Below are 26,386 nucleotides of genomic sequence, written 5' to 3'. Positions count from 1 at the left end.
ATCAGATAGCTTTTATCTTTTATTCTCTGGGGAAGCTGTTTTTTTTTTTTTTTTTTTAATTTTTTTTTTTTCAACGTTTATTTATTTTTGGGACAGAGAGAGACAGAGCATGAGCAGGAGAGGGGCAGAGAGAGAGGGAGACACAGAATCCGAAACAGGCTCCAGGCTCTGAGCCATCAGCCCAGAGCCTGACGCGGGGCTCGAACTCACGGACCGCAAGATCGTGACCTGGCTGAAGTCGGACGCTTAACCGACTGCGCCACCCAGGCGCCCCATGGGGAAGCTGTTCTTAAGCAGATGGGTTAACTCCTGGTAAAGACGGTGGAGTAGAACCAGTCCCTTTTCTCCAGTTGTTACCCAACATCCATTTTAGGGTCTGCTCTTGCTGAGTTGGAAGCATAGGCCAAAATCCACAGGAAAGGGATGCCTGTCTAGCTCAAGCAAGTGGGCGCTTGTGCAACAGGTTCCCAGAAAAGAGAACATAGTTGCACACTGTCCTGGCAAACCCTCTCCCTTCTCTCTAGTGTAGCCTACCAAAGAGCATCTAGAGAGTAGAACCCAGCCCCATATCTCATAGGCAAAAGCAAACAGGTGAAGGAGAAAGGTAGAAAAGGTATTTAGGAGAATTTACCTACTTTATTTCAGAACAGAGCTATCTGTGTATTAGTAAAAGCCCAGTGGGAGAAACATAGCATTCTAACTATGCAGATACATACTGTATACCGCCCCCCCAACACACACACAGTAAAAGCGAATGAAAGGAGTAGAACACAGAAGACAGGTAAAGATCCTAATGTAGAAGAAAACATATCCAGAGACCTGAAGAAAACTTTTCATACTTCTCACTATAGAAAATGAACTCCATAAAATGAGAGCTTTTATAAAGGCAAATCAATACACCAGGATGAGGTTAAAAGAGATATTATAAAGCGAAGAAGTGAAGACCCAAATGACGTTACACAGACAGTAGCCAAAACTTGGATTATTTGACCCCGAGAAAGGCTTTAAGATAATGAGAGCGAGTGTGAGGGAAGAAATTGAAGAGCTGGAAGCAGTTAGAGAAAAGATGGTGATAGATATGGGGCAAAGAAAGAGAAAACCAGTCCAACAGAAGAATAATGAGTGTTTAAGTAAATGGCCCAGGAAATAGATCTGAAACATATTTATTCAGAGATGAAATCGAAGAAAATTTTCCTGATACAAGGGAAGAATGGAATTTATAGAATAAAAGGGCACACTGGGTACACCAGGAAAAACTGACACATAGCAATGGACACAGGCACAGCCTGGCTATAGTTATTGAACTTAAAGCCTAAAGAACAGTGCAAGGAGGTGAAGAAGATGGAGAAACACCAGCTCAGGCTTGCCTCACTTGGTAGAAAAATCTCATGCCAGGGCACAGGGAGCCATATCTTGGAGAGAATGAGAATGTGAGCAAGAATACTCTAGCCAAGTTGACACTTAAGTGCGAAGACAGCAGCATCCTTAAACACAGGTGAGTTCATCATGAGTCTTTCTTAAAAAATGAAGTTAATGAAATTTAACTAACTAAGCTAGAAGTGAAAATAAGGACCCAGGACTACTGAAGCTGTGTTAAAGGTCTGTTGTTGGGATTTCTGTCCATTTTCCACCCGCAATTAAAACTAAACAGTTAGCAATTATAATTGCAGAACAGATTGCATATTTTAAAACGAAAAGGTAACAGTCTGCAAAAATGAGAGATCGTATTGAATGGTAGGTGATAGTGAGTTTTAATGTTATTTTTCTTGGTAGAGAGTCCATACTGTATAAAACTGAACATAGCACTTCATAGGGTGAAAACTTAATGAACATGTCCTTCACTATCTTTCTTAACGTTAAACAATTAATAAAGAAGAAATGATTATTTGAACATTGGCAGTTCCCTGGGTTCTACTTCAGTTACTTTGTTAAATTCAAATAAAACTGAGCTTTACATTTTTATTTAAAAATAATACATCGTTCCAATATTATGAATCATTCCTGTCACTTGTCTTGCCATCCTATTGTGTATGTAGGTTCATAGAGAGATAGTAAAAAATAAGGCTTGCCAAATAATCAGTGGCAGACTCTGGTTATTTCTGGGTGGTGGGATTTGGGGTGATTCTTTTTTCCTTCTCTATATTCTTCTGTTTTTGCTTAAACTTCATAACCAACATGGGTTTTTCATTTAAATAACATGAAAATGATACAAAATAAAGATATCCTAGACATTCCAAACTGGGAGTTTGCAGCATTTAAAGAAGGACAAGATATTTCTAAGTAGTCAAGTGCCCCAATCAGTCCATGGTGGAAGGGATTTCAGATAGAAACGTGGACAGGCAAAGAAGGGAAGGTGGGCAGCGGCACCCCTGAACCCCACAGCATAACTGGGAGCTGTAGGAGATCATCTTTGAGAAGAAGCTCAATCAGGAGTGGGAAGTAATGGGAGGGAAGAGTGGGAGACCTTCCAGATGGGAAAGGCCTTTGCATACCAATTGAAAATTTAGACTTTATCCCCTAGGCCTCAGCCAGAAGCACAAATAGTGAACTGGGTGAGCACAGCAATCAAAGCGATGATGCCTATAGAGAATTGGACAGTAGTGGGTTGCTTGCTAATAAATTTCAGAGTCAGATTTTTAAAAGCACATCTGTCCAAACAAAGTTCTTTTGGCTGAAGGGTTTGGCCAGAGGATTTGGCTGAAGGGTGGCCAGTTTGGGGGGGACCCTGCTGCAAATGATGGAGTGCTATGGAAGGTTTCTGAACTGGCATGTAGATGGGTGGTGGAAAATAGCCTATAGGATGTGAGTTTCTTGAAGGTCATAATTGAGTATTTTTCAGTTCAGTTTCACAAAGACGGGCAGAATGGCTGTTACAAAGATTATAAAGTGTAGTTGTTTAGTAAATGCTTGAATGAATGTGTGGATAATGCATTTTTGGAGGGTCAGTCTGAATGTTTTGGAGGCTGGGTTATAGAGAGCAGAGATGGGCACCAGCTGTCTTCTCATAAGGAGGCTGTTACTCTGCTGGGAGGTGTGATGTAAGGCTGTGTTTGGGCAGGAGCAAGGATGAAGGGTAGGAAGAGAAGGTAAGAGTTTAGAAGAAAAACTAATAGGACTTCCCTGCACCTAATTGCACAAAGGAGAGGAGCTGTCTTCTCTTATACAATCACTTGCAAAAGTAACTCCAGGGTTTTAAGTCTGGCTAACTAGAAGATGGGGAATTCTGACTTATGAGTTCATTTTTATGTTTATCAAAGCAGTGTTGCAAATTAAGAGCATGGACTTTGCAGTCAGACTTGTTGGGTTTGAATCCAGGTGGTCACTTACTTGCTCTATAACATTGGGCAAGTTACTTAACATCGCAGTTTCCGTATCTGACAAATGAGGATGATAATAGCCTGCCTACCTCCTAGCATTGTGAGGCATAGATGAGTTCATGTGGTAAGTGCTTAGAGTAGCGCACTTACTAAGCACTGACAAGGGGTAAGTAGAAAGGAAATGACCGTGTTCGTTAGTGACAGCCGGAGATACGGATCCAGGGCTTGAATGGGAGCTGTGCCTGTGGAGGTTAGAACTGAAAGAGGACACTGAGTTCTCCGAGATGTGTATGTACAGAGGGAAGAGCAGGGGCCTGAGTGTGAACCTCGGGTGGTGGTGTAGCTGTGGACGGCTTGAGGGTGCAGGTATAGCAGATGTACTGGAAGCGAGGCCAGAAGACTAAGACGGGCTGTGCTTTCAGGAGCAGAAATAAAGTCATTGAATTTGAGGTAGGAGGGAATGGGTGAAGGTAAGGGTTGAACCGTAACATCCTCCTGATAAGGGCTTTGGAGACTTCCATGTTGCCCTGTAGTGACATCGAAACCAACACTGAGAGGGGCGCCTGGGTGGCGCAGTCGGTTGAGCGTCCGACTTCAGCCAGGTCGCGATCTCGCGGTCCGTGAGTTCGAGCCCCGCGTCAGGCTCTGGGCTGATGGCTCAGAGCCTGGAGCCTGTTTCCGATTCTGTGTCTCCCTCTCTCTCTGCCGCAACCCCGTTCATGCTCTGTCTCTCTCTGTCCAAAAAATAAATTAAAACAAAAAAAACAAAAAAAACAAAAAAAAAAAACGTTGAAACCAACACTGAGATATGATCACTCAGTGGCTGCACAGCCTGCGAGCTGGGACTCACGCTAGGTCCCTCCATCTGAGGGCCACAAGGAGGAGGTGGCCCCGAGGAACTGTGCTTCAGTGGTGGTGCTGCTGGCATCCATCTGTCACAGGTGGGTGCCATTCCCCCACTTCAGACTCAGCCTCTGGCCCCCATGACAGACCCAGGCCTCTGTGCTTGGGCCTCTTCTTTTTTCTCGTTATCCCTGGAGCTCAGACTTCGCTCGTGCACAGTCCCAGGGGTCATGTAAGCTCCTCCTTCCTTTTCTGGACTGGGAGCCTGTGTAAGAGAGACATCTGCACCTAAAGATGATGGCAATCCCCTCAACAGGAAGGATGCCACCAGCTGGAGGATCTGAGGGACCACAGTCCCTCATTTGTTTTGCTGTCTCCATGACTCACTCCCTGTTTTGCAGAGCATCTCTTTAAAACCTTGCAAGTGTGTGCTTTCCATTTCATTGTTCGTTTGGAGAAGTCGTTCTCAATAAACACATTCCCAAGGGCAGCACTCAATGTTTGTTTTTCTTATACATTCTTAGGGCCTAACTTTGCAGCTTAGAAAATTGTATAAATCTGTCTATAGTACATGGGGAACATTCCTGTAGATTTATTGGCAAAGAAGGTTGAAGCCCAGATTTAAGAGCTACAAACTAAATTTTAACCGTAGCCCTGCTGTTTATTTTTTCAAGCAGATTTTTTTCCCCTTAGAAAAGGAATTTATGATTGTTACAAAAGCATAAAGAAGGGGCAGCGGGGAGAAAAGTCTATCCAAAATGAACCACTTTGTACATTTTTCTATATTCTATTTCTTTTTTATACAACCTTTTAAAAACCTCAGCATCATCATTATGTAGATGTAGGTTTGCTAATCATGCTAATAATTCTGAATTTTCTCGCGTTCAAAACAAAGGGAACTTTCAGTGGTTACATAACATTCTGTCATTTAACTATGCCCCTAATCCTAAACCATTCCCCTGTGACTGGACATTAATTTACAGCTTGTTATTTTCGTAAATAGCGCTATGATGAGCTACGTTGTTCTTAAGTCTTCCCTGTATACCTGCTGTGTCCTTGTTAGAGATTTCTAGAAGTAGGATTAGAGAGTATCCTCATGTGTGCCCCAGATTGCGTTCCAGAAAGGTGGATTCACGTTCACATGGATGGTGTAGGAAACGCTGGCTTCCTCTGCCCCCAGCAGCCCCATGTGTCATGCAAAATCTTGATCAGCGAGATAGGGAAACGACTGTGTTTTCTTTCACTTTGCATCTCTCACCAGGGAAAAATCAGCACTTTCCTATTCCGAAAAACAAGTAAAAACTCATCCATCCAAAATCCTACCGCTGAAATCTTTTTCATTTTTTAAAATAAATTAGAAGTGAATGTCTCGCCCAGTTCCACTTGTGCTGCTCAGAGGCAGACTGTGTTAACGGCACTCTGCCCCCCCCCCCCCAGCCCTCTCCTGGTGTTTGCAGGCAGAAACATGCAGTGTAAATACACTCGTGGTTTTTAAAACCAAAATGGAAAGATGAGATCCAAGCTGGTCTATAATTTGCCTTTCCTAAAAACATACTTCATTATTAAGTATTTTGGGTGAAGTCTTCATGGTTTTTAGCCTTTTATATTTCTTTTGCAAATTTCTATTTCATGTCCTTTGCCCGTTTTTCTGTTGCATGTGTTTTTCTTATTTTCTTTAAGAACATACAGCACGGTATTGACTCTGCCTATCAAATAGTGTATCCGATTTTTTTCTTAATCGGCCCTTTCCCTCTTTTATTTGCTTTTACTTATATACAGCAGCTTGAAGAATGTATTGTGAAATCTGTGGTTTTTCTTTGATTTTTTTCGTTTGCTTTTATTAAAGTTTAGGAAATCTTTTTATTTCCCCACCCTGTAATCAATGAAATTGTCCCTTCTTACCAGGGCTATCAGAGAACTTCACTAGTTCAAATAATTCAATAATGTGATAATAGCTGGGTCTTCTATAGAATTCTTACTATGTATCAGGTAATGTAACCCTCACAACAGCCTTTTGAGGAAGATTCAGGAAACTGAGGCAGAGAGAAGCTAAGTAACTTGCTCAAGATCACAGTTGCAGGCATGGAGTGAGATTCACATTGGGCTGTTTGGCCTCACAGTTGTGGTCTTACTTGCAACTCTGCACGGACTCGTTCCCTGGTTGGTCCTGCCTCCCTCTATGTGTGACACCCTCTACCAGAAAGCAAAGAGCCAGATTGTGCCTTTAGTCTGCCTCTCATTTCTCCACGAGTCTGTTGCTCTGGGTCTCTGGTTTTCTCTCCCGGCCCCCTCCCCCCACCATCTGCTACTGCCAGTGCTGGCTTGTTCTCCAAGCCTGACTGGAGCCCTTCCTCTTCACTTCCCATTGTTCCTCCCTCCCTCTCCCCCGCCCCCCAGCCCCTGCCACACACACACACACACACACACACACACACACACACACACACACAGCAAGTCCATTCATTGGTTTTTCATTCCTCAGTATGTCCTCAGTCTTTTCCCTCTCTTGTCCACACCCTGTTTCTGTTCCTGTCTGTTTGCTCATGCACTCTGCTTCTCTGTCATTCCACTCACCGGAGTCCAGCATGCCCCGCACTCTCGTTAATCACTCTTGCCTATATTCAGAGACCATAACGATGCCTCTGACCACCCAGTCTCATGTCTCTGTAGTCCCTCTTGTTTGCACAGGATGACAAATCTAACCAGATTGAGTGCAGAAAGGCAGCCAAGTGTCAGAGTGACTACTGACCAGCTCACTCTTTCTCTGACCCCACTTAGAGACAGATCCTTTCTTTGTATGTGACTCTGGAGGGACAGAAAGGCTCAAGTACTTGCTGTGTTGAAAAGTCTTTCTTGGCCCTTAAGTGGAGAGGGGAGGGGAGAGGAAAACTTTCCTCCCTAAAGTTAGAAATATACAGGGAATAGTATGTGAATAAATATGGCACGTATTTACTGTTTAACTTTGGATAATGTCTGATCATATGTTATTAATGTGTTTAGCGTCTAACTTAAGCAGTTAGCATAAAATCCTATAAGATAGGGCTTTGTGTGTTTAACGTGTCATGTTTTTCAGATACCTGCAGACTCAGAAAAAAGTTAATACATACTTATTGGGAGAGAAACTAAAGGAGTATTAAGAAGAACCCCCCAAATCCCATAATCCTACCACATGTACAGTTGCAGTTTCATTTGATTTCTAGTATTTATTGCAGTAAGCCTCTTGCTGTAATAGGTACATGAGGCTTTTGATACCCCAGATATGTAACATGTAGGCATTTGAAACCTTCTGCTTTTCCTCTTCCAAGTCATGTGTATTAGTCAGGTGTATGCTAGAATGTCATGGATTCGTACTCTGATTTCTGGACCAAACTTCTCAAAAAAGAAGGTAAAATGAGGCAGTCTTTATTCTGTATGAAAGGTGAATCCTAAGGGTCAGTAGGAAGAGGACTCTCTGAGCTGGGGGATGTGCCTCTGTGATGTCCAGGAACAATGCATTCTTCAAGCCCTAGTGAGCTCTGTACCTTCTCCCACCTGCTGACAGTGCCTCTGCTGTAAAGAGGCAGAGTTTGGGGCACATGGGTGGCTCAGTCAGTTGAGCATCCGACTTCGGCTCAGGTCATGATCTCATGGTTCGTGAGTTCAAGCCCTGCTTTGGGCTCTGTGCCGACAACTGGGAGCCTGGAGCCTGCTTTGGATTCTGTGTCTCCCTCTCTCTCTCTCTGCCCCTCCTCTGCTTGTGTGCGCTCTCTCTCTCTCTCTCTCTCTCAAATAAATAAACATTAAAAAAAAAACCTTTAAAGAGGCAGAGTGGTAGAAGGAAGAGAAATAGAGTATTAGAGGACTTGTAAGGCAGGAGCTACTTCAAAATGTTAAGGGGCAGGGGAATCCCCCTTCTCTTGGCTTAACGGACTATGCCTAACATTTAAAAGAGGAAAAGGCCCAAATTAAAAAATATATATATATGTATACACACACACACACACACACACACACACACGTACATAATGTGTAGATATATAAAAATACGAATTTCATGCTAAATTAAGTTTTTCAGAACCACATTTAAAACATCAAGCATATTCTTGCCTTATTTACAAAAGCTTAAACTAGTTTGGCACACTCAGTGGAGATTTGGCTGTCCTCCTAAAGTTTTTCTGTAAACAAATAAGAACATAAATACACAAATTACTCCTAAGTTGAGTTTTTACGTGACTTTTCTTCAGTAGTAATTCATGCGAATTGCACATACCAAATTAACAGGTGAATGCTGGAGAATTTATTGCTGCCGATTAACAGCAAGCTGACCCTAAATTGCTAACAGATGTTTTTCCTTTTTAGCCTGTTTGGAATTTTATAGGCAATGATTGTTTTTTCTTTTTGCAGAGATTGAGGAAGGTAGAGAAGGAAGGGAAATGAAAACAAACTAGAGATTGAGAAATGTATGTCTCTGTTTTCACCCATGTTGGAACATTCTGAATTCATATGAAGTTGGTCTTCAGTTTAAACCTTTACTTAAGGTTTCTTTTTTCTCTTTAGCAAGAAGATCCTTATAGGAGGAAGAAGCTTCAGGAGAAGAAAGAAGGCAATTTACAAAACTTGAGTTGGAATAAAAATCGAACGTGTAGAAAAAACAAGAAAAGAGGTACTGCTCAGGTCTTGAGGTGTGTAATTTTTACGATCTCTTCAAAATTTTCATCTGTTTTTTAATCTATAATTTTATTCTTAGCTATTATCTTTTAATCTTATTTTTGTTCTATTGGATACAGAGAATAGATATCAATGTTTGTATTTTGAGATAAATGTTATTAAAATTAATACATATCCTGGATATGTTTTCATTTCTTTTCCTAAAATAATACCTTAAAGTGAACATAGTTTTCATGTTTTTACTTTATAAAATGCTCAAAGCTCTGGGAGGTTTTAAAGAAAAAGCGTGGCATCCTCTGTGCCCGGCCCTTCATTCTGCCTGTGCAATGCAGTTGCAGGAGTGTTTGTGGGCCAGGTGACAGAGAAGACAGCTGGGAGCTCTCAGGCCTCCTACCCCCGCATCGCTCTCACCCGCGAGGGGTCCTGCATTCCCCTGCCCCTTAACAAGAGAACAGTCATGACTCGGGGAACCTGAGGCTCAGTCCTGCAGAAGCTGGGTTCTCTTACAGCATCAGTAAGTGAGGTGCCCAGATATTTTGTGTTTGGCCTACAGCCCCAGAATTGGTAAGGGGCAGGGTCTGAATTGGAACCCAAGCAGTGTGATATTCTTGTTTGGAAACCTTGCTTCTGTAGCTCACCTAATATCCCTGAGCTTTCATTTTCTTATCAGTAAAATGAAGGCGCTGGATAGTGTTTGTGGGAATCCCACATTCTGGCTTTTCAGAAATATCTTTCTAAATCTGATATTATGTGAATTTCTCAGCTTGAGGTTGGTTGGTTTGTTTTTTCAAGGGGTCACTAGTATGTACGTACATTCTGACTTCAAATCTACCTGGTGGTATAGTTTCTGAATTTTGATTTCTTGGTTTAGACATCTAAACACCCAACATATGCACAAGCCCAGAGCCTCTAGTAGAGACACTTTCTCCTGCCTTTTCCTCCCTAAGTCCATGGATGGAGCCTTTCAGGTGTCCCTTGCACTGACAATACCCCCTTCCCAGGACCCCAGTTTTATTTAGGAATAGTTCCAGCTCCCTGACTCTTGTATAACTGTCTTTGAGAGGAATTAAAACCTACCCCCCTGGGCTTTAAAGCCTTTTTCCTCCTGAGTACATCCTCACCACTCTGGCTTTTTCTTCTTCTGAGTTCAGGCATCTGGGAATTTCTTTCTTATGAGCTCAGCTAGGTATTTAAATGTGTTTCTGCCAGATTGTTCTCTAGTGGCTCCAAATCTTCCTGGGGAAGGGGCTCCACCATGCTGCAGTTCTGTTTGTTGTTGGAAGGGGACTCTGGCAGCACAGCCCACACTGAGGCAAGGACCCTGGCACGGGAGGGTGGGGGGCACATATGGTGCTGCTTGCAGTGTCTGTCGCTGGGTCGCTTAGGTGGTTGCTGTCTGGAGCCTGTGATTCAGCATTGCAGCAACCCCCCCCCCCCGCCCCCCGCCCTTCTTGTTTACACTCTGCTGGGGAAAGGTCAGGCAGCTCCAACGTCCCTGGCTCACTCAGAGCAAACAGCAAAGTGCAAATAGGAAAAAAGCATAGACTCACTGCTAGTTCGTTGTTAATACTAAATACTAATTGTTGATTAGCAATTACCATTTTATTTAGGCTAAATTATTTAAAAGCTGCAGTGTGGTATCTTGTGGAAAGGAAAGTTATATCTTTTGTTTTTTTTTAATGTTTTATTTACTTATCTTGAGGCGGGGTAGGGGCAGGGAGAGAGAGAGAGAAAATAATCCCAAGCAAGCTCTGTGCTGTCAGGTCAGAGCCCGACAAGGGGCTCCATCTTATGCAGATCCATCTTATGAGATCATGACCTGAGCCAAATCAAAAGTTGGATTCTTTTTTTTTTAATTTTTTTTTCAACATTTATTTATTTTTGGGACAGAGAGAGACAGAGCATGAATGGGGGAGGGGCAGAGAGAGAGGGAGACACAGAATCGGAAACAAGCTCCAGGCTCTGAGCCGTCAGCCCAGAGCCCGACGCGGGGCTCGAACTCACTGACCGCGAGATCGTGACCTGGCTGAAGTTGGATGCTTAACCGACTGTGCCACCCAGGCGCCCCTCAAAAGTTGGATTCTTAACCAACTGAGCCACCCTGGCGCCCCCCCCCCTTTTATTCTTTTTACATGTATTTTCATAAAAAGTTGATTGACTTAGGTCACTCTAAAGTATTATATTTTCCTGATGTGAAAATACAGGAAGATACAAAATTCGAGTGGAATTTCACCAATTAAGCATTATATTTCTACAAGGATATTTCTGACATGCTAAAGAAACAAAACTTTAAATTTTTTTTTTAACGTTTATTTATTTTTGAGACAGAGAGAGGCAGAGCATGAACAGGGGAGGGGCAGAGAGAGAGGGAGACACAGAATCTGAAACGGGCTCCAAGCTCTGAGCTGTCAGCACAGAGCCCGACGCGGGGCTCGACCTCACGGACCATGAGATCATGACCTGAGCTGAAGTCGGACACTTAACCGACTGAGCCACCCAGGCGCCCCAAGAAACAAAATTTTAAAATAGAACTTTCCAGTAGCTTGTAACTAATCAGAATGTTTTGAGAATATGATACTTAAGAAGTAGCTGGGGGGCCCTCACCTATTTTGATTACTCTCAAAATAAATGGGTAAACTTACAAAAAGAGAAGTGTGTGCTTGTTGGATTGTCTGTTTCCTTGGCTCTTGCTTCTTCTGTTATAGTCTTTACTTTGAGCGGTCAGAAACCAATGAAATCATGTGCTGTAGCTCACATATTTTGTCTTCTTAACTGCCATCCTACAAACCTGACGTGAGGTACTGCAGTTAGACGATGTGAATAGCCATCTGTGGACTCCTGTGGCGTCCTCTACCCATTTCTATTTTGCCATTTACAAAACCATTACAGTTCTTTCCCCCAGTTCACGGTCTAGTAGAGAGGTGTTATCATTGGACTGTGAGCTCCCTGGGGAAAGAACTTTATGCTTTGTAAGCACAACTTTCCTAACAATACATGGCACATGGTAGTCACTCAATAAATGAATGGATGAGAAGAGATATAAATGAACGCTCAGTACCTTCCCCCAGACACCAGGCAGCAGGTTCATCTATTAAGAATCATACCTGTCACTAAAGCCAAGAGTCCTGGGTTCTGGACCTGGACCTGCCACTTATGAGGTGACAGAGGGACTCCATCACTTATTTAACTTTGTGGAGTTTTATTCCTCTCATTGTGAAGTATAGAGTAGATTAAATGAGCTCCAGATTGATTGTAGTTCTAAAACAGCAAAAATCTTTTGTCTTTTTGATACCACTCCCTTACTCAGTGTCTTCTCCCCCAAAACACGAAGAGCAGAGGTCTTGGGTTGTCCCAGGTTCATTTTCACCTCTGGTAAGTCTCATGGAAAGCAAGGATGGTTGGATGATAACATGTGGATGTGATTTTTTTGTTTGTTTGTTTGTTTGTGGTTCTTCTAGGCCTTCTGAACAGAGTGAATTAAAACTTGTGTGCAATGCATTTGAAAGGCCTGAGCTGAGCAGTGACATCAATGTCCGAAACTGGTGTATACAGGAAAACCCGGGGGAAATTTGTAAGACAGATGCTGGCATTGGGAGCAGTTTACCTGCTGCACAGGAAGAGGCAGGTGTGTGACTTTGTTGAGCTATGAGCAGTGCTTCTGCTGGGATTTTTGGTTCCTCCAGGAAGTAGTCACTGTAAAGAAATGGCACCTTGATGAGGTTATCGCTTCAGAGGCAACTTAGGTTATTGACACCTGAATGGAAAGCTGTCAGGATGACACTGTAAACCTGAGATTCTTTTGAACCCAGGCAGGCCTCGAGTGTTGTCCCGTCCTCCCTAAAATCTGGCCATTCTCATCTGTCCTCCTGCGCAGTGCTGAAGGAACGGTGGTTGCTCCCTCTGGGGACAGCCAGGTGAGAACTGTGTTCTTCTCACACACCCAAGCCAGGAAGTTCCTGCAGAGCCAGGCTGCCGTCCCTCCCAAGAACTTCCCGGCAGCGCCTCTGGGAGTGAGAGGTAGAGGGCACCCACAGCTAGGTCCGAGCTAGACTATGGGGTAGCAGGAGGCTCCAGGGCCACTGAAGTTGACTGCACGTGTTGGGGGATGGTGTGGGGGAGTTGTAGTCCTGTCTGCCAACACCGTGTTCCCAGACACACGTCCATGTCCTCGATGCACATGGCTGGCAGATTTCGGGAGTTTCTTTCTCTGTCCTCTCATTCATTCCCTTGACACATGTGTTGCCTTTTGGTCTTCTTGGGGGTTCATTCCACTCACACATAAATAGTACTTTGAAGCTCTTTTTTTTTTTTTTTTTAGACTTTATTTTTAAGTAATTTCTACACCCAACATGGGGCTTGAACTTACAACCCTGAGACCAAGAATTGCATGCTGTACTGACTGAGCCAGCCAGTGCCCCAGTACGTTGAAGCTCTTAGGAGGTATCTTCATAAAAGAGAGGGAGAAATTACCTATAAATTTCCAGTCTGATCGAGTAGCTCAGTTTTCTTCACAGAGTGTTTATTTCCAGAACCACTTTTAGATCAAGGGTATGCTTGGTATTGACAGTCTGAGCCCCAGCCAGGTGTAATCACCCATCCCGCAGGCAGAGTAGACACAGCTCATCCCTCACTGTTTCTTAAAGTCCCGTTATTGGTTGTAGTTAACTTCTTTCTTCTCGCTAGATGTGCAGAGGTAGCAGACCCTGACCGTGAACCTGGCCTTCTTCATAACTTCACTTATCTCCTTTGAGTAGACATGGCATCAAGTTGAAAATTGTCCGAATGAGATATGACTTCTCCCTTCCTTCCTGCAGAGGGTTACTACCAGAAGACTGGCAAGAAGTGTGTGGAGAAGTCTTGCTCAGATTCCAGCTCCGACTGCGGCAGCTCTTTGGGCGGCGTTCGGGCCAGCCGCGGCAGCTGGGGCAGCTGGAGCAGCAGCAGCAGCAGCTCTGACGGGGACAAGAAGCCCGCGGTGGGCCGTCAGCACTTCCTGCCAGGCGGTGAGTCTTGGGAGTACACCCAGCCCTGGGAACGGCGCTCCCTCCTGCCCTGCCTCCCGCCTTCCCACCTGTCCTCCCTCCCTCCCACCTGCCCTCCATCCTGTCCTCTCTCCCACCTGCCCTCCCTCCCTCCTGCTCTCCCTGCCACCTGCCCTCCCTCTTGTCCTCCCTCCCACCTACCCTCTGTCCTGCCCCTGCCTCCTGCCCTCCCTCCTGCCCCTGCCTCTCCCCCTCCCTCCTGTCTTCCCTCCCACCTGCCCTCCGTCCCATCTGTCCTCCCTCCTGCCCTGCTGCCTAGCCCAGTATGAGACCTGGATCTGTTTTCCAGGGCCTGGAGTACATGCGGGACTGCAGATTGGAGTATTTACTTAGCTTTGGATTTCATTCACTCTTTTGTTCTTTCCTCCTTCCTTTCCCTCTCCCTAAATCATCATCATCATCATCACCATCATCACCGTCATTTAATGTCTATCTTTGACACAGTTCAAAGAACTTTTGCATTTCTTTTTTCACTTGCAAGTTTTTATTATGGTAAAATATATATAACACAGAATTAACCATTTTTACATTTTTTTTAACGTTTATTTATTTTGAGAGACACAGAGTGTGAGAGGGGGTGGGGCAGAGAGAGAGGGAGACATAGAATCCAAGCAGACTCCAGGCTCCAAGCTGTAGGCACAGAGCCTGACATGGGGCTCGAACTCACGAACCGCAAGATCATGACCTGAGCTGAAGCTGGCCACTTAACTGACTGAGCCACCCAGGCGCCCCCAGAACTTACCATTTTTAAGTGTACCATTCAGTGGTGTTAAGTACACTCCTATTGTGTAACCATCACCACCATCAAATTTTTCCATCACCCCAGACAGACTCTGCACCTTTATCTATCTATCTATCTATCTATCTATCTATCTATCTATCTATCTAAGAGAGGGGGAGGGGAGAATCCCACGAAGGGCAGAGGGAGGGGGAGAGAGAGAGAGAGAGAGAAGTGGGTCTTACCTGAAGCAGGGCTCGTGCTCATCCAGAGCTGGGCTTGAGCTAACCTGACACAGGGCTCGAACTCACAAACTGTGACATCATGACCTGAGCCGAAGTCAGATGCTTGAGTCAGCCACCCAGGTGCCCCATGACTCTGTACCTTTAAACAACAGCTGTCCATTCCTCACTTCCTGCAGTCCCTGGAAGCCTCACCTCTACTTCCTGTCCCCATGAATTTGACTACTCTGGTGTCTAAGTGGAATCATACAGTGGTCGTCCTTTTGTGTCTGGCTTATTTCCCTTAGCATAATGTCTTCAAGGGTCACCCATCCTTCTTTTTTAAGGCCAAATCATACTCTGTTGCATGCACATATCTCATTTTGATGGGCACTCGGGTTGTTTCTACGTTTTGGCTATTGTGAATAATGCTGTGAACATTGTGGCCTTCTCTTATTTTTGAGAAATTTGAGGATTTGGGAAAGGTCAGAATTAACTACTCTTACTTTCACTATCTTTACCCTTGGGTTTGTTTTTGTTTTTAATAGTGCTTTATAGTCTTTTCCACTTTGGCCTCCCCGAGTCACTGCCCACTGTCATGAACTTGGTACATGTTCTTTTAGTCCATATTTTATCTTACATTTATATAGCCATCAACAAAGTATAGAATTATTGTTTTTAACTTACATAAAGGAAATCATACTTCAGTATATCATTCTGCATTTTGTTTCTTTCACTTAATGTTATTTTAAAGCTCTGTGTCTATATAAAGATGGAATTCATTCCTTTTCACTGTTATTTTCAGCTTAGTCTTTGTGTAAGGGTGAGATTGAGAAACTCACATTTGTGAGGCCTTTGTTCTCCATCACACTCACACTGCTCCCAAGTAACCCTGAGGGGCCAGGGCTGGTGTCCCCATGCAGTCTGAGATTTGAGGTCCTGGGCACAGAGAGGTTGGCAGCCTGTTCCACACCCCAGTTTGCTCGAACCCTGTCTCCTCCCCCCAAGACAGGTCGCTTCAAGCCACAGACCATTCCCTTCAGCAGCCTCCGGGCTGTCCTCTCTTCTCTGTCTCCCACCGGCAGTGAGACCTATAAAAGAAGGTCTTGTCTGAGAGACCAGGGCCCTAGTAACCATAAAAACCTACAGAAAGCACCCACGCGTATTTTCAAGCTGCATTTCTCAGCCTTTCTTTCATTATCCTCTCCCTCCCCAGGAGCCTTTTGAGACACTGCTTTCTTAATGACCCCCCGTAAAATTTTAATATCACTGATAGGCAGTGTTTATTACTGTGTAGTGTGCTTTAGGGATAAAAAGATAAGATCTTCTCAACCCCCAAGAAACTCAGCAGTCCTGCCCCCCTCTAGGAGACACTGTCGCCCACATGGAGACACACAGGCTCAGATGAAGGCAGGCAGGTACACGCGCTTTGATAGCGGGATATGTTTGGCCTGAGGAAGCTTGAGTTCCACAGCCTACACCAAGCCCAGCTCCATCCACCACTGAAGACAAAGTTTGCCTGATGATGCAAACATAAGATTCTGAAAAATCAGTCCTTACTAACAAAAAATAGAAATGCAGTTTTGCTTGGGGGAAAGGCTGAGAGAGCAAGATGACAAAAATTATTCATAGTGTTTCTGTACAGTGGCTTAATATGTAGTTTATAAGTTGTTTGAGGGTTATGTACTGTCAGAAAAATGTCCCCAGCATAATTATGGTGTAAAAGACCATAAGGACAACGTATATGTGAAGCATGACCCCAATTTTATATGTATGCGTACACATAAAAGAGATTGTAAGGAAATGTATCTAAATGTTGAATGGCAGTATAATTGCAGGTGACTTCTGTTTTTCTTCTTCCTTCCTTCCTTCCTTCCTTCCTTCCTTCCTTCCTTCCTTCCTTCCATTCATTTTTGAGACACGGAGAGACAGAGCATGAATGGGGGAAGGTCAGAGAGAGAGGGAGACACAGAATCTGAAACAGGCTCCAGGCTCTGAGCAGTCAGCACAGAGCCCAACACGGGGCTCGAACTCACGGACCGAGAGATCATGACCTGAGCCAAAGTCGGACGCCCAACCGACTGAGCCACCCAGGAGCCCCCTGTTTTCTTCTTTAAACTTACGTTTATTTTCATAGATTTCTTACAGTAAATATGTATTACTTTTATAAATTGCAGGGATCTATTTATATAGCAAGATTTCTTTTATCAGAAAAACCCCTATGAGAAAGTTACATGATATTAATGATTTCAGCTTTTTGCCATAATTAAAACACCATTAATCGAAAATTCATAAATTTAAGTGTTGAATTTCAGTAACTTTTCAATGAAGATAAATATAATAGAGATTTTTTTTAATGTTTATTTTTTGAGAGAGAGAGTGCAAGTGGGTGAGGGGCAGAGAGAGAGGGGGGGATAGAGGATCTGAAGTGGACTCTGTGCTAACAGCAGAGAGTTCGATGTGGGGGTCGAACCCATGAACCGTGAGATCATGACCCGAGCCGAAGTCAGATGCTTAACCGAGTGAGCCACCCAGGCACCCCTATAATAGAGATTTTTAAAAAATAAAATCACTGAGGGGTGCCTGGGTGGCTCACTCGGTTAAGCATCTGACTTCGGCTCGGGTCATGATCTCACGGTTCATGGGTTCGACCCCCACATCAGGCTCTGTGCTGACAGCTCAGACGGAGCCTAGAGCTTGCTTCCAATTCTGTCTCCCTCTGTCTCTGCCCCTCCCCCACTCACACTCTGTCTCTGTCTCTGTCTCTCTCTCAAAAATAAATAAATGTTGGGAATAATTTAAAAGAATAAAATAAAATTACTGAATGTGAAAATCATTTTAAAGTGAGAACTTGCTCATTAGGGGTTGGAGGTATTAGCCATCTGCTCTTTAATACATAATACAGTTGAATTACATGTGTAAAACATAATGATAATGTTTTTGTTTTTATGCAGGAGACAATGTTTCCCAAAATGACTTTCCTTCAGAAACTCCCATCTCCTTGAATCTTTCTCATAACATCTGCAATCCCACGTGAGTTTTTAATTTCCTAGCTTTGACAGTGTGTTGTAGGTACTGCTTTTCCTGTCACTGCTTCTTCCTTGTACTTGGTTCTGCGGGTGAAAATAGGAAAACTTTTTAAGGATGTGGGAAAATACAGTCCAATTTTGCTCATCATTCAGGAGGCAGGATCCTCCCGAGGAAACACGTTTCATGATCTCTGGGGTGCCCAGTGACGTAGCCACATTGGAACACGTCTCGTTCCTGAAAGCAGACAGAGAAACTGCAGTAGTTGTAGGGGTGGGGGTCATCAACGCTTTGCTACAACTTGAAATAAAACTGGACTCCCATGACTTAGGGAAGTTTGCAAGACCCCAGCAGCTACCCCCACGGTAACAATTCTGTGTGATGCTTGCCACTGCATGGGACAAAATCAACAAGTGGCTTTTATTGAGTGGGAGAAGAGGAGGGTACGCAGCCGGCAGAGGCTTTCAGAGTGGGCACGTGATCATCTTTCCTTAGGCGCTGGTCACATAGTGAGAGGACAGGAGGCTGTCATTAAAACTAAATTGGTGGGGTTGTAAAGAAGGAAACTCAGCATAGGAGACAAAGCTGTCTGTGAACTGTTTTGCTAGAGGTAGAAAGTAAATTAGGGATTAATACTTGCTGCCGGCTGGTGGTGGGCTGATGGCGAATCTGCAGTTCACCTTAGCTACCTTAGTTAAACTTGTTTTGTTTATTTAAAAAAGGCTCTGCTGGGTCTTGGGAATTTACTGTTCCTCAGCCCTTTTCTGGCCGTGTACCATTGTGTCTCTAGTATTTTATGTTTCTTGTGGGAAGAATGTCTGTAAAAACTCAGTGAACAAATTTGGTATGTCCTTGTACAGAAGAAATGAGTAGATCCTCATTCTCTCACTTTCTCCACAGAAACGTGAATAATGTCCCACAGTATGCAGAACCTCCCTGTCCCAGCCTTCCTGCTGGGCCTGCAGGTGTCGAAGAAGATAAAGGTGAGGCACATACACTTGGAGCAGACAGCAGCCAGGTGCTCCACACCGCAGGTCGGGGAGCTTGCCAAGACAGGCAGGTCGGGTGGGGCCGGGGCTTCGCCCAGCGCCCTCTCGTTCAAGCCACGTCACTGGGCTTTCGTGCGTTGGGAATGTACCTGCCCTCTGGACTGGCTTCATCGAGGTCTCTGACTTGGGCTGCCCCCTCGTTTAGAGCCAGGGTACGGGTGCCCTGTGGCCCGAGTATAGCACGGGGTGCTTTGCAGGGGACTACTGCTATGTGTGGTCCACCTTTGCCTGTCTGAGGTAACAGAGAAATAGAGAAAGCAAAGGTAAGCTCTGGTTGGACAGCATGCCATGGGTCAAGTCCCGGCACCTGAGCCTGCTTCCACCTTTCCCACTCTCTCCCTGTCCTCCCTGCCTCCCCATGTCTTAGAAGTCCCTTAACCTGGCCTCGCAGCCTCAGTGACCAGCCTCGCTCCCTGTACGCGACCTGAGACCAGGAGCTGAGCTCCTGTAGGCTACCCCCAGGTGGGGAGGACAGCGTCCCAGGGGTGTGGAAATGATGTGAGTGGGAGGGAAAACCAAACCCTGCTCCTTCCTGGGGTCTCTGTAGGATGTTAACTCCAGTCTCCCTCATTTTTCTTCTCCAGTTCTCTTTGTTACCTCTCTTGGCTCTTGTCTTGTGTCTCCTGTTTTCTTCTAGTGCCTGCTTCCCACGTGATTAGGGTCAGGAACCGTGGCAGGATAAACCTGATGTTCACTCCCGTGGCATCATTTAGCTTTAACGCATGTACTTGCTTTTGCTCATATAAATGAGACTAGATTTGAAAACTCCTCTATGCATTGGAGCCGACTCTGAAAGCATAGGCTTCTGTGCTGTTCTTTGGATACATTTTGGACTTGCTGTTGTTGCATTGTCAGTAGAAATAAATTATTTGTGAGTTGGATCCAACTACTAGTCCAATAAAATAAGTGTTTTCAATTAAAAAAAACTCTTGAATTCAGTAATGTTGCTGAAGCAAGATTTGGACAAAATTTAGGTGGTACTACCTTTTTTCTTTAAGGTAGTAGACAAGATAAGATTTAGTTGATGGGGAAAAATAAAAACTGTCAAACAGGTATGCCTTAAAATGGTATTCTGTCTGTATCTGTCTGTATGTGTTGTCAGGTGGAGACTTACATGTTGTCTAGAGTCTTAATCTGTTTTTTTGCATGTGTGTATGTTTCAAGTGCCTTTTACCTTGTTCTTGGTGTTAATAATCTGCAATTACTTTTGTTTATTTATTTTATTTTAGAGAGAGAGAATGGGGAAGGTACAGAGGAGAGAGAGAGAGACAGAGAGACAGAGAGAGAACCTTAAGCAGGCTCCATGCTCTGTGTGGAACATGATGCGAGGCTTGATCCCATAACCCTGGGATCATGACTTGAGCCGAAATCAAGAGTCAGATGCTTAACCAACTGAGCCACTCAGGCACCCCTGCAATTAGTTTTGAATCACCTGTTATAGTCCTTGGTTGGATCCTCAAGTCACTAGAGAATTAGATCTTGCTCACAGTGACTGTCTGCAGAGCACTGGCCCCATCTCCTTCTGCCGTCCCTGCCCTTCCTCACACAGCTGCTTTTTGCCCAGCCCCAGTTCCCCGTCCTCGTTACAGTCTCTCCGTTGCTACCTCCTTTCACTGCAGACACCTTGCAAAACCACAGTCAGGGTTCTGCCAGGTTCTGGGGCTTCTCTGCCGGCTGCAGTGCCAGCGAGCGAGGCTGGAGAACAGTGGGCAGAAGCACACACAGCAGCCACTGCTCTGTACGTCCACGGCCCTCGCTTCACGTGACCCCATGGCTGCGACTCTCTGGGCCCTTATCTGTTCCCTCCTCTGTGCTCATACTTCCAGTGCTTTCTGCCTCGTCCTCCTAGCTGATATTGCTTGGTGTTTCCCTGGGAAGGAAAGAGACAGTTGGAGGCCTTCGGAACGCTCCCACTGCCCCCTCCATGCACCACCAGTCACAACATCTTCTGCTCCTTCCTGTTTCAACCTGCTGAATCATCAGTGCGGTGCTCCTCCCCAAGGCTCTTGTTTCAGTGCATTGCCCATCCCTCTGCCGTCAGCTGGTTTTCTCTGGGGGTCATTCCATCAGCTGTGATACTTCCCATCTTTAAAAAACCAACAGCCCAAACCCTCTCTCTCGATCCCCTTCTCTAGCTACGTCGTGCCTCTCTTTGGGGGAACTTCTTAGAGGAGTATTCTGTGCTTGCTATCAGATTCCTTTCCTCCTCTTCTCCTCTGAAACTGGCTGTGCTCCACCACTCCCGGAGACAGTGTCTGCAGGGGCCCTAGCGGTTTCCGTGCCGTGAAGTCCCACACTTCTCAGTCCTCCCGTCTCCATGGTGACCTATTGCAGACCTTAGATGTTCTGCTCCGGCCCTTAAGTTTTAGGGTTTCCAATTCAGTACCCCCTGACCTGTCATGCCACCTTGTGCTGTCTCTGTGCACAGTCCTGTGGTGGTCTCATCCATCTGCAAACCTAAGTGCTCCCTCCACCCTGATGACTCCCACATTTGCACCTTTAGCCTGGGCCTCTCTCCTGAACACCACTGTCTTATAGCCAACTGCCATTTGACATCTGTACTTGGGGATGCAGCGGGTATCCCAGTGCTCGGCCTCCCTCAGTCCTGCTCACCTTACAGCCTTCCCATTTGGTCTTTCTTGTTGCTCAGGCCAGAAATCTCGACTTGTTTTTCTTGTCGCCCACACATGATGTGTTGTCTTCTGTTCGTCTTCTGCCTTCCAACCAGGATCTGACTACTGCTTCTCCTCACCTCCACCATAATCACCCTGGTCCAGGCCATCATTGTTTCTCTCTTGGGCTGTCACGATAACTTCCTGACAGATCTCCCTGCATCTGCTCTCACCTTGCCATCTAATTTCTTTTTAATTTTCTCTTTTTAAATTGAGGTTTAATTGACTTATACAGTGTACAATGTAATGATTTGATATGTGTGTATATTGCAAAATGATCACAGTAAGTCTGGTTAACATCCATCAGTGCCTTACCATCTGTTTTTAACACGGCAGCCTTAGTGACCATGTTAACATAAGTCATAGCCTTTCTCTGTCCAGAACTGGGGAAGATCTGAGAAGTTTACCCAACTTACAAGTTAACCAATTAGTGTACCACATTTTTATAGATACTGGCAGAAGACAGGAGACTTCTGGGTCAGACACAGAGGACGTTTAGCACAATGAATGGCATGCACATGGATGTATTTATGGCAGGTCCTGGCCTGCAGTCCCATGGGGATGATGCAGGTGGGCCCGGGTGGCCACCTGCATGGGCTCTGGGTGTGTTACAGGACAGGAACCCTGAGCTTAGGGAGCCCAAGTGTTTTTTTTTTTTTTTTAATTTTTTTTTTCAACGTTTATTTATTTTTGGGACAGAGAGAGACAGAGCATGAACGGGGGAGGGGCAGAGAGAGGGAGACACAGAATCGGAAACAGGCTCCAGGCTCTGAGCCATCAGCCCAGAGCCTGACGCGGGGCTCGAACTCACGGACCGCGAGATCGTGACCTGGCTGAAGTCGGACGCCCAACCGACTGCGCCACCCAGGCGCCCCCCAAGTGTTTTATAATAGTCAGGAAACACTGTATTTATTTTGTTGAATGTTAAAGAAGCTTGCCCCTTGGGGCTCCTGGGTGGCTCAGTTGGTTGAGCAACCGACTTCGGCTCAGGTCATGATCTCACAGTTTGTGAGTTCGAGCCCTGCATCGGGCTCTGTGCTGACAGCTCAGAGCCTGGAGCCTGCTTCTGATTCTGTGTCTCCCTCTCTCTCTGCCCCTCCCCCACTCATGCTCTGTCTCTGTCTCAGAAATAAATAAAAACATTAAAAAAGAATTTAAAAAAAAAAAAAAGAAGCTTGTCCCTTGCTCCGAAGAGAGACCTTATCTCTCCTGAGGCTTTGCTTAGTAAACATCCTTGGAAAGGTAGGTCAGAACATAGGCAGCTAGCTTCCTTCTTGCAGGAAGTACAGAAAAGCGAGACACCCATAGAAAATTGTCTCACAACAATATACACACCCCTTGTTGCTGTGTAGCCTTGGCTTCTGGTCCATTTTCTCATGCATACATCACTCCTTAAGTAGTTCTCAATTACTCTGACAGAAGGTGAGGCCACATCTTTTAATTTGACTATGATATAGCCTGCAACTTGACCTACAGGAAAATGTCTGGGTGAGTCTGTCCCCCACACCCTGGCCAGTGAGTTAGCGCTGACCTGAACGCCTTCCAGAGCCAAGCTGGTGTTGTGGTGTCTTTGATCATTTCAGCTAATGTTAGGAAACAAATCTCATACCATCTTTGCTGATTGGATGGCTCCCTCGTAGTGATTACTGCCTACAGGATGTGCATAAACAGCAAGTTATCCTTCAGGGACGTCCCCTGAATAACCTAGAGCATCCTCATCTGAGAGGTCTCCACAGTCATTGGAAAGCTACGTGATCTACTGGTGACTGGCACGAGAAGTACCGTTCTGGGGGTACACACACTGCCCTGGGAAGAAGGTGTCATTTACAGTTGCTACCCCTGCCCCGCCCCCGCTTCCCCCCCTTGTCCCCCTGCCCTGGCAATGGGACCTGATCATTCAGGGAATACAGGTTGGCAGTGTCTCGAGTGTGGCCTGACTGGCCGGTAAACCTTTGGGTTCCCAATTCAGTTTTGAATAATTGAGTCTAGTCTTTCTTTGTGGAGGTTCTGCCTACATGCAGATAGCCCAGGCTGTCCCATTGATGGATGCCACCAGCTGATGGCATCTGTCCATCCATCCATCCCACAAATGACTGAGCGCTGATAATGGCAGTGAAGGCAGGAGACAGCCGGAGATGCTCAAGTGCTTTGCACGGAGGGGGCAGGAGCCAGTCCATCCCCTGGAAACGTCAAGGGAGAAGGTGACCAGTTGAGGTCAGAACTGTGTGATGTAATTTGGCAGACTCGGCAGTCGCATTTAAGGCCCTAACAACAGTTTGGAAGAGCCGTACCAGGACATTTTCCTCCCTGAGGAAGACTCCAAGGGCAATTCTAAAAGAGGGATCATGAATGTCCTCCTGTGCTCTGCACCTCCTGAGACCTAAGGCACTCCCTCCCCGGGTGCTGAGGTTTTCCTCCTCCATCACCATAGAATCCTTGTCTCTCATCACAAGAGCTGTAACTGTAACAGTGACTTTTTTTTTTTTTTTTTTTTTTTTTTTTACAACAAAACCGTACTTGTACCACCTTTTGTCCAGAAGGGTCAAGGCATTTTTTTAAATGTTTATTTATTGCGAGAGAGAGCGGGAGAGAGGGGCAGAGGGAGAGAGACAGACTCCCAAGCAAGCTGCTCATTATCAGCACAGAGCCCAATGTGGGGCTTGAACCCATGAGCTATGGGATCATGACCCGAGCCAAAGGTGGATGCTTAACCGACTGAGCCACCCAGGTGCCCTGGGTCAAGGCATTTTTTATGAAACTTACAGGGATCCATATGTTCCCCCACTTGGGCCTGTATGGGCCATGTAGGGGAGTCAGTGAGCAGTGTACCCATCCACGTGATTGGTATCCTTATGGTCCAGGATCCCCTCAGTCTAACAAGAGAATCCAGGTGACTGGACCAGAAATAAGTGTGAACCCACTCAGCCCCCTATTGGCTGGACTGACACCAGAGTGTCTACCCCCAAGCTCAGCCTAGGGTTGCTAGTAGGGCAAAAAACAAGTGTCACATGTCTAGAAGTGGTCGGGGCAGAATTGTGGATGTTCAGAACAGATCTCTGTATCCCGCTTGCCCCACACCCCTTTAGTCCTGTTTCATACCCAGGAAGCAGCCAAGGGCCAGTATCCCTTTCTGGGCACAGGTCCAGTCAGTACCAAACTGCCTTACATAAGCATGTAGACCAGGGGAGATGAGGAAGTAGGGTCAGAAACCTGTTTGGGTTGAACTGGAGGAGGCTGTTCCAGGCCCAGCCATCCCAGGTGTCTGTGGGTGGTAGGGAGTGTAGAAGGACCACCAAATGCCTTGACTCTCGACCCACCGCTGAGTGGCTTTGGTCCGGGATAGCTGTCCTGATCAGGTTACTTTCAGGGGCTGCAGTGATGTGGCTGTGCCGGCTGGTTGGATGAACAGCAGCACTGTAACCAGAAATGTGTCAGCAGTGGGGAGGCAGCAGTAATGGCCTGGAGACGGGGCTCAGGGTCCAGCGTGGTCCATGTGCCAGGAGTGGGTGACAGCAATGCTCAGTATGATGTGGCCCACCCCAGCTCGAGGCAGCTGTGATGAGTCTGGCTGGCAGTGGTAGTCCTGCATCCTAAACAACTGGTTTCTTCCCTCTGTGCATTTGTGATGCTGGAAGTGCTCCCACATCCGATATGACAGGCAGCAGCCCTGGTCGTCTGGGTGTGCAGCTTGATTCCAGGCTACCTTCCCCAGGATACCCTACCTGAGTGGCTCAGATGATTAAATTGGAAGCCAACATTTGTTTCCCCATTTCACATCCCTAAAGCAAAGTGTCTTTTAATCTGCCAGTTAGTAGCTTTCCAAGTGACAGACCAGTAGCTAGGCTATTAGCAATAGCTTGTGTCAGCAAAAGCACAACTCAGTTTATCAAGAGAAGAGCTGGCTTTGAGAACCACCCTGGGTCTGTGCCTGACCAGAGGGGCCATATTCATTTTCAACGCTGCAGAGTGGATGCTGGGGCGGACAGCTGCTGCAGCCCAGTGGGCACTATCCGGTTTCAGCTTAGTCTGACCATCAGTGAGCCACACCCAGGCATTTAGGGGAACCTCAATGAGTTGTAGGCCCCACTGAGCCAGCAGCGTTGCTTCAGGTAGTAGAGTGGGAGATACAATTTCCCCAGAGGGACAGCCTCCATTTCCTCCACATAAAGCTGAGAGAGGGCTGAGGCCAAGCCAGCTACATGAACATCACCATGTTTGCATCAATTCCCCTGGGTCCTACATGGATACCTGTGTGCATACTGGGTTATGTTACAGGAAGGAACCCTGAGCTTAGGGAACCCATATGTTTTATAATGGGCAGTAAGCATACCTGCCCTTTGCTCCAGAGGGAGGCTGTATATAGGTTGCATGGCTTTTGCTTACCAAACATCCTTGAGAAGGTAGTCCAGAATAAAGGCGTTCAGGGCCTCTGCCTGCAAGATGTACAGAAATGTGAGAAACTGGTAGAGACTTGTCTCCTGGTAGTCTCTAGGCTCAGAACCTTCTAACAGCTCCCCATACCATCCAAAGTAAATGCCCCCATCCTTAAATTGGGGAGCCCACAAACTCTGCACTCTCTGGCTCTCAGTCATCTCTGTGACCTCATCCCCCACTACTCTCCTTGCTGGCCACACCAGTATCCTTGCTGTTCTGAACTCACCAGGAGCCTTTACAGAAAGTGCTATTCCCCCTGCCTGGAGCCTCCCCCATCCCCCTTGGTTTCTCACCTTATTCACATCTTCCACCCATCAGATATTCCCTTAGTGAGGCCTTTCATTACCCTGTTTAAAATTGCTGTTGGGGCCCCTTGGGTGGCTCAGTCGGTTAAGCATTTGACTCTTGATTTTGGC

The 26,386-nt window shown here is 45.8% G+C and overlaps 1 protein-coding gene and 1 long non-coding RNA gene across 4 annotated transcripts in view; one reads left to right on the top strand and one right to left on the bottom strand.

The window, feature by feature from the left end:
• The window catches only part of TMEM131L (transmembrane 131 like), a 169,796-nt gene that overhangs the window by 137,888 nt on the left and 5,522 nt on the right, over positions 1 to 26,386 (top strand). For all 3 annotated transcript variants that reach the window (XM_047855382.1, XM_047855381.1, XM_047855380.1), the window contains exons 27-31: positions 8,697 to 8,821; positions 12,266 to 12,432; positions 13,622 to 13,810; positions 17,743 to 17,821; positions 18,716 to 18,798. In XM_047855382.1, coding sequence (XP_047711338.1) covers positions 8,697 to 8,821; positions 12,266 to 12,432; positions 13,622 to 13,810; positions 17,743 to 17,821; positions 18,716 to 18,798 — 643 coding nt within the window. The remainder of the gene's footprint in view (positions 1 to 8,696; positions 8,822 to 12,265; positions 12,433 to 13,621; positions 13,811 to 17,742; positions 17,822 to 18,715; positions 18,799 to 26,386) is intronic.
• Positions 553 to 26,276, bottom strand: LOC125163514 (uncharacterized). Its single transcript, XR_007151485.1, has 3 exons — positions 26,264 to 26,276; positions 17,535 to 17,541; positions 553 to 652 (listed from the first exon to the last, which is right to left on the bottom strand). It is a non-coding gene; the product is annotated as an uncharacterized LOC125163514 (long non-coding RNA).

The sequence above is a fragment of the Prionailurus viverrinus genome, chromosome B1, assembly GCF_022837055.1.
Source record: "Prionailurus viverrinus isolate Anna chromosome B1, UM_Priviv_1.0, whole genome shotgun sequence".
Classification (NCBI taxonomy): Eukaryota; Metazoa; Chordata; class Mammalia; order Carnivora; family Felidae; genus Prionailurus; species Prionailurus viverrinus.
This window is presented reverse-complemented; position numbering and strand designations above follow the sequence as displayed.